The 8,395-nt window shown below is 44.2% G+C and overlaps 1 protein-coding gene across 1 annotated transcript; it reads left to right on the top strand.

Annotated features, from left to right (window-relative positions):
- LOC124115236 lies at nt 1–8,395 on the top strand. Its single transcript, XM_046476151.2, has 6 exons — nt 1–152; nt 661–771; nt 2,475–2,559; nt 3,417–3,590; nt 4,573–4,673; nt 7,655–8,395. The coding sequence occupies exons 1-6, from the start codon at nt 12–14 to the stop codon at nt 7,715–7,717; spliced, it is 675 nt and encodes a 224-aa protein (XP_046332107.2). The 5' UTR covers nt 1–11; the 3' UTR covers nt 7,718–8,395.

Raw genomic sequence — 8,395 nt, 5'->3', positions numbered from 1 at the left:
GGCAACCAACGATGTTGCAGCTGTGTGTGTATCTGTTTGCTGTGCTCCTGACTGAATCAGCCGCTTACAAATGTTGCCCTCCTCAGAGATGGAAAGCCAAAACGTTCTTCACCAGTCTAGAACTAAACAACAACTGGCCAAACTTTCTTTGGGTAAGATTGTATTTATCATCCTAAACTGGCTGCTACAGGAGATATCGCTTGTGCGAGATCAAGCGATATCTTCTACATTGTAGATATCGCTGCAATTTAATTGCATGACAATGCTTTTCAGACCATTGTGACGTCATTGTTACCATGACGTCATAATTAAATGACATCACTAATGGCTCTGCTACTGAAGCTGTTAGCAGTACTTTTTACACTTAGACACTGCTTATTACTGTATACAAACTGAAAAACACTCGTTGATAAAAGTGGAAAAACTCCTCGGCAGGTCTCGGAGTTTTTCCATTTTTTTCAAAGAGTGTTGTTATATTTGATATCAAAAGACACGAGGGTGAGATTCTGTTTATATTTTATAACTGTTGGGCGGTTGGGTAAAGCATTCGCTCGTCACGCCTAAGATCCGTGTTCGATTCCCAACGATGTTTCCGGAATATTACAAAATGAGGACTAAGACCAGGGAATGTTGATACTTTCTCTCTCATTTTCTTTACAGCAAAATGGAGAATTCTACCAAGACGCTACCAATGAGAGAAGTGTTGAGGTTTTCGAAAACCGATACCATGGAACTGTAAAACATTTGAAAATCATCTCAGATTATAAGACTGTAAGTAATATAAGGTCTTAGAACCGAGGTTCCAACCCACGACCATAGGTTCATGGCGTGCCCAAGGGACGCAACTCTGCACAGCTTATTGCGGCGCCTTGGAGGACAGTGCCACCACTGTAACTGGAACGTCATTAACAAAGATGATTTGACGTCATGGTCGGGATGGTCTTTGTTCAATTTATATAAATAGGCAACAAATCCATTGGAGTGTGAGCGTTAGTATGACCCCTAAAGTATGGGGGCGGTCGGGTAGCCTAGTGGTTAAAGCGTTCGCTCGTCACGCCGAAGACCCGGGTTCGATTCTCGACATGGGTACAATGTATGAAGCCCATTTCTGGTGTCCCCCGCCGTGATATTGCTGGAATATTGCTAAAAGCGGCGTAAAGCCATACTCACTCACTCACTCACTCATAAAGATGAAGTAAACTGCCGGGCAAAAGAAAATATACACCAATGTTTGATGGTGGCTAAAAATGAAACAAACAAGACATGGTTATACGATGGCGATTTATTTGACATATCATAAACTATTTAGTTGTGTTTTGGACCTTTGAAGTGTTTCGGCGACTTTTTTCAAACTCGTAACCTTTTGACAACGTTTGTATTTTTTTTGACAAAACCAAGTTTCAGGTGTATATTTTCTTTTGCCCGGTAGTGTATGTATTCAGACCGCATTGACATTGCCAGAAGTGGGGTAGCTGTTTGGACTCTCTCTCTCTCTCTCTCTCTCTCTCTCTCTCTCTCTCTCTCTCTCTCTCTCTCTCTCTCTCTCTCTCTCTCTCTCTCTCTCTCTCTCTGGGGGGCACGGGTGGCCCAGTCGACTAAGGCGCCGCAATTCGCTGTGCAGAGTCCCATCCCTTGGGCACGCCATAAACCTATGTTTGTGGGTTCGAATCCAGGTTCGCCCCGATTATGTTTCTAGCTTTGTCAGAACCATACCGGTGCTCGTGGGTTTCACCGAAGTGGTCTGAGACCTGAGACCTGCATCACTTCTGGATTTCCTCCCACATTAAGCTGACACGCCGTGATGCAACTGGAAAACTGTTAAAAGCAGCGTTAAACCCATCTATCTATCTCTCTCTCTCTTTCTTTCTCTCTTTCTTTCTCTCTCTCTCTTTCTTTCTCTCTCTCTTTCTTTCTTTTCTTTCTCTCTATCTCTCTCTCCCTCTCTCTTTCTCTCTCTCTCGTTCTCTCTCTTTCTCTCTCTCTCTCTCTCTCTCCGTGGAAGAGCGAAAGGGTCCGGGGCGCGTCATATCAACTGACGTTAAAAAGATGGTACTTGTTGTTACACACACAGGTCGCTTTTTTAGTGAAATGAGTTGACATTGGCTTCAATGTCGCATTCAAGATTATTTCAGTTATCTAACGACGCGCATGCACATGTGTGTTTAGCTGTTTGTATTATTCCAGATTTATGTCAGTTTTCTGATGCTAGACCACTGAGACACCTTGCTGCAATTTAACATGATTACCACTCTCAGACACCGTATACTGACTTCGACCCATGTCCTAGTTTTACCACTTATTGCCGAGGCAGGCAGGGTAACAACAAGTGCCACCCGTTAACGTCTTTTGGTATAACGCGGCAAGGGGATCGAACCACCGACATTCCGATCTCCGGGCAGAAGCTGTATCCAAATACACCACAAAAACGTGGTTGGTGCATTTATTTAATTAATCTTTCATGTGTCATTTTTCAGAAGCTAAGGTACAGAGTCAACTCAGACAAGAACATATGTTCTGTGGAATATAACAACGAGCCATTCCATACCTACTGTATACCAGGTATGTGTGTGTCGTTCAGTTCTAATAAGGGAGTGTGTAATTAAGTGTTGCTAAACGTTTCGGTCTAAAAGATTCAAACTGATTCACGGCATGTTTATGTTTCTGGGTTTTTGTTGTTGTTGTTGTTGTTGTTGTTGTTGTTGTTGTTGTTGTTTTACGCCGCACTCGGCAGTTGGGATATGATGACATACATCAACCAAGTCTGTTAGTTATTTGATTGTCTGATCCGAACTGGATTGTTAACAGCCCGCCGTCATATAGCTGGAATATTGCGGAGGGCGGCGTTAAACAACAAACAAACAAAACTAACGTGAATCACTGTTAAGCAACTACATGTAACAAAGCTGTTTCCATAGTCAAGTTTTAATCAAGGTCATTTAGTCAATGATTTAAATATTTAATTTGTCATTTTAATACCGAATGTGGCCACCCCGTGACTCCTCCATACATGCGGGGTCACGGGTGGCCCAGTCGTCTGAGGCGCCGCGATTCGCTGTGCAGAGTTGCGTCCCTTTGACACGCCAGAAACCTATGATTGTGGATTCGAATCCCGGTTCGCCCCGATTATATTTCTAGGTTTGTCAGCACCATACCCGTGCTCGTGGGTTTCACCGAAGTGGTACACGTCAGAGACCTGCATCACTTCTGGCTTTCCTCCCATATTAAGCTGACACGCCGCGATGTAACTGGAATACTGTTAAAAGCGGCGTTAAACCAAACTCACTCACTCACTCCTCCATACATGCAACGACTCTGCGTCGGACGGAAAACGTCAAACGTCTGATGAGGTCACATGACAACCGTCGTTAAACAACATACAGACAAACAAAGAAACAAATCTATCATTCGTCTTTCAGACTCTGCCACGAACAGGTTTCAGGTGAAACTGGGTTTTGGAGATAACTCCCTCGAAGCAACTGCTTATTATGATGAAAGTAACCTTCAGAATGGCAAATACCAAATAGGGTCATGGTACTTCGTCAATGAAGCATGCATTCCTGTTCAAGGTGACAAAATTGGTCTGGACAAGAGTGAGTATTTGGTGGCGTATTCATTTGGAAAGAACTGCATTTTGTCAATATAATGAACATATTCCAAGAAGTAAACATAACCGATATGGATTTATTAATAACTGCGTATTAATCTTATTATGATAAGAAAGTGAGTTGAAATTGTATGAAATTTAAGTGTGGCATTCAAGATTTTTGCACTCATAGCGATGGGCCTGCACGTACGTGTGTGTGTGTGTGTGTGTGTGTGTGTGTGTGTGTGTGTGTGTGTGTGTATGTGTGCTTGTACTAGTCCGGACTAGTTCCAGTTTATAATGCTAGCCCACAGCGGTACCACATTTTAACATGAATATCCCACTTATGGTCAAACGCAGTACACTGTCTCCGAACACAAGGCAAGGCAACAACAAATATCATCTTTAAGCGTCTTTTCAAACCGCCGACCTTCCAAGAAGGACTGATTTTATAGCTTTACAAACAAACAAAATGGCTTTACAAATTCAAAATGTACCTTCACAGCAAAAAAAGTGTGGGTTTCCGTCTTGCGGAAACCTTCTGGAAACCTTCCGGACACCTTCCCATTTTGGATCCGGCCCGGATACCTTCCGGAAACTTTCCCAAAAATTTGTCAAAATTTGGGGGGTGCATTTTGTTCACTTAAGTGTGAAACACATAAAAAAATTATCTTGAAAATACCAAGAAATTTGAAGGTTGCTGAATGCATCTGGAAGGTTTCCGGGAGGTACCCGGGTCGGATCCAAAATGGGAAGGTTTCCGGAAGGTTTCCGGAAGACGGAAACGTACACTTTTTTGGCTGTGCTGGTAATTAGGGTTTATAAAAAACACAAAAACTAAAAGGCAGTATTGGAGGTTTGTACAAATATTACAAAAACTTACGCCTCCAAACAAAAATAATGAGCTTTGAATTATGAGCTTCTGAAAGATACGACTAAAGCGTTCCACTCTGGCTATACTTTACACTTATTCATTGGTTTCTTTACAGAGTCGTTTCTCGACACCACGATCATCGCATCAATCACTACCGGCTTTGATGACTCAATCTTCGATATTCCATCGATCTGCCCCACCGTTGTCCCTCCGATGGTACGGATTGAATTTTTTATATTGTTTGTTTGTTGTTTTACACCGCAATTAGCAATTTTCCAGCTATATATATCGAGTAAATAATCGAGTCTTGACCAGACAATCCAGTGGTCAGCATCCTGAGCATCCATCCATGCAATTGTTTGTTTGTTTTTTGCTTAACGCCGCGCTCAGCAATATTCCAGCTATATGACGGTGGCCTGTAAATAATCGAGTCTTGACCAGACAATCCAGTGGTCAGCATCCTGAGCATCCATCCATGCAATTGTTTGTTTGTTTGTTTGTTGTTTAACGCCGCACTCAGCAATATTCCAGCTATATGACGGTGGCCTGTAAATAATCGAGTCTTGACCAGACAATCCAGTGGTCAGCATCCTTAGCATCCATCCACGCAATTGTTTGTTTGTTTGTTTGTTGCTTAACACGGCAATCAGCAATATTCCAGCTATATGACGGCGGCCTGTCAGCGAGCCTGACCACTCTATCCCGTTATTCGCCTTTTACCGCAAGCACGGATTGCTAATTTTCACGGGTTTCACGGGTCAATCAAATAGTTGCCAAATCTGAATGTACAAATACTGAACCGCAAAAGAAACGTCACCATGGATAGATATATGAGAAACCTTATTTGTCCAAACACTGTAAACCTATTGTGAGACATATGAAATAGATCTAGATGAAACTTGGAAAAACTGATCATCAAGGTTGAAATTAAAGTGTCAAATGTTCTTAAAGTGAAACACAACACTAGTCTCTGGGAAAATGGCATCACAAGTCAGTATCTCGTGTGTCCGCCATGGGCATTGATGACTGCCGTGCAACGTCGATACATGGAATGGATGAGGCGGTTGATGAAGGCCATAGGCACTTGAGCCCACACTCTGAGGAACGCCTGACGTAGTTCAGCTGCAGTTGTCGGCCTTGGTCGGACGTCATTCGGCCGTCTTTGAATCTCGTCCCACAGGTGCTCAATGGGATTTAAATCGGGACTGTAGGCAGGCCACTGCATGGTTCTGATGCCATTCTGCTGGAGGAAGTCTCTTGTTGCTCTCGCAGTGTGGGCACGGGCGTTATCATGCTGAAACTCGTGGTTTCGGCGACGTGCCAAATGAGGTATGGCGTGTGATCTCAAGACTTGATCAATGTACCGAGCTGCTGTGACCCCATTGCCTCTCCCTGGACCGATGTTCTGGAAGACCACTGGGCCCACACCATGCCAACACCATGATGCTCGGACCACCCCACGAGTCTCTCTCAACAACACAAGCATCCGAATAATGTTTCCCACGGCGTCGCCAGACTCTCTCTCTCTCTCTCTGCCATCTGCTGATGAGATACAGTAACGGCTCTCGTCTGAGAAGAGGACTCTTCTCCACTGCTGGTGGCGCCAATGCTGGTGCTGTGTTGCCAACTGAAGACGGTCCCGGCGATGGCGTGGTGTCAGAATGGGTCCTCGGTGTGGCCTTTGACAGTGCAGGTCTGCTCGTCAATCGTGGACGCACGGTGTCCGCACTAATGTTTTCGCTGGTGTGTCCCAATGGTCTGTCGAGCAGTTTCCGCAGCAGTAACAAAGCGATCTTGAAGATGCTGTCGCACAATCTGACGATCCTGACGTCGGTTGGTGACCCTTGGTCTTCCACTACGTGGTCGGTCATCTGTAGTGTTGGTGGTCTGGTACCGTTGCTGGAGCCTGTATATGGTCCTTACGTGTACTTGAAATGCATTGGCTACTTGCAGGGTGGTATGTCCAGCTTGCAATCGTCCAAGAGCTTGGTGTCGCTGATTTCTTGTCAATCTTGGCACGTGGTAGCAATTCAATAACGAATGAATGTTATCCAATCTGGGTGGATTTTTATGGGGCAAGAAATGGGGGAACGCATGTGCATTTCAATTTGCACGGAACTCACGTGCATCGGCATCGGGTTACAGTGGCTGTTGCCGTGATGCGTTTGGGTGGTCGGTTTTATTGTCATCATTACAAGGTAATGTTAAATTTTAGAAACTTTGACAAAAATTACCCAGATATTTAAATGACAGCTTTTCATGCAATGTTACTTGGGGTGACGTTTCTTTTGCGGTTCAGTATATTAACAAAACAGTGTTTCCTTCAACCCTTTGTCAGTGGAATTAAAATATCACAAACTATTTTCCAGATTTAGAAATCTTCTGTATTAATCAGAGTGAGTGAGTTGGGTTTAACGCCGCATTTATCAGTATTCCAGTTATATCGCGGCGTGTCAGCTTAATGTAAGAGGAAAGCCCGAAGTGATGCAGGTCTCAGACATCTACCCCTTCGGTGAAACCCACACGCACGGGTATGGTGCTGACAAACCTAGAAACATAGTCGGGGCGAACAGGGATTCGAACCCACAATTATAGGTTTCTGGCGTGCCCAAGGGACGCAAATCTGCACAGCGAATCGCGGCGCCTTAGACTACTGGGCCACCCGTGCCCCGTATTAATCATAACGTAGCACTCAGCAATATTCCAGCTACATGTCGGCGGGACCCGTGAAGATCCGGTGTAGAATAGGTCTTCAGCAACCCATGCTTGTCGTCAGAGGCGACTAACGGGATTGGGTTGTCAGGCTCACTGATACATGTCATCACAACCCAATTGCATAAATCGATGCTCATGACATCCATCACTGGATTGTCTGGTTAAGGCTAATAATTTAGCGACCGCCGTCATATAGCTGGACCACTGCTGAGTACGGCGTTAAACAACAACAACAACAATCGTAAATAATCAGACAATACACCAGGTCAGTGAGCTTGACCACTGGATCCATTTGGTCGCGATACGGCCATTTAAATCCGGCATTTCTGCAGGGGTACATAACCGAGTACTGTTCATGTTTTTTTTCGTATTTATTAATCAGTTATTACATGCCATCCAGGTTTCCGGAATAAAGTTTTTTTCACTGTATTACAATGCAACTCTCGTAAATGCATGAACAGTTGTGTTGCTATCTGTTTCAGGAAAGGAAGTCGACGAACTTCTTTGATGTCATCCGTTACAAGGCCGCCATTGAGAAGCTGTAAGGAAACACTTTTGTAAGCGTCACAGCCGATATGGAGAAATGTGTTGATTGATGCACATGATTCTCTCATCTTCCCTAGGCAAGGGAATTAACTGACTATAACAGTCCAGTTTCCATCCTTGCCGAATTTCTGTGCTCGATCGTAGCGCCACCAGTGGTTATTACGAGTTTTGTCCCTTCTATGCCCCTCCTATTGACCAATCAGATTCCGCCTCTTGGATCACGTGCATTTGCATCAAACAAAATGGCGTCGCCCAGCAAAGACGATCTGATCAATAATCAAGATCTATATCGTGATAAAACGTGTCTTACATCGCGAAGTGCATCAAAGCACGTGAGCACCTTGATTAAAAACATGAAAAGATTTGGAAAATATCTGTTGACGCACATACTTTGCAAATCCTGCAATCGACCGAAATTGAACGGCAGTTTACGAGCCGGATTTCGATTTCCTTACCACCATTTTGATTTTGAGCTATGCATAGACTCGTTAGCCGAAATATAACTCTATAATACCAGCCTAGTTCGGCAAGTGTGGAAACTGGACTGTTAAAGGCAGTTAACTCTCTTGTCTCGGGAGGATGGATTCTCCATACAGGTTGTGATCTGGCCGGCTGCCAATGCCCACATTCCCGTCTGTCCCTTGCTGAATAAACTGTTAACCATTGTCGATATCACA

The sequence above is a fragment of the Haliotis rufescens genome, unplaced genomic scaffold (genome assembly GCF_023055435.1).
Source record: "Haliotis rufescens isolate VD_foot unplaced genomic scaffold, xgHalRufe1.0.p SCAF_14, whole genome shotgun sequence".
NCBI classification, from domain to species: Eukaryota; Metazoa; Mollusca; class Gastropoda; order Lepetellida; family Haliotidae; genus Haliotis; species Haliotis rufescens.
The sequence above is the reverse complement of the archived record's forward strand: the minus strand, read 5'-3'. Positions and strand labels throughout refer to the sequence as shown.

Bases quoted from the DNA above. Each gene is read 5' to 3' on its own strand.
- LOC124115236 (XM_046476151.2), top strand. From the start codon at position 12: ATGTTGCAGCTGTGTGTGTATCTGTTTGCTGTGCTCCTGACTGAATCA. The intron at 2,560-3,416 runs GTATGTGTGTGT...TTCGTCTTTCAG, and splicing joins CCATACCTACTGTATACCAG to ACTCTGCCACGAACAGGTTT. The intron at 3,591-4,572 runs GTGAGTATTTGG...GTTTCTTTACAG, and splicing joins CAAAATTGGTCTGGACAAGA to AGTCGTTTCTCGACACCACG.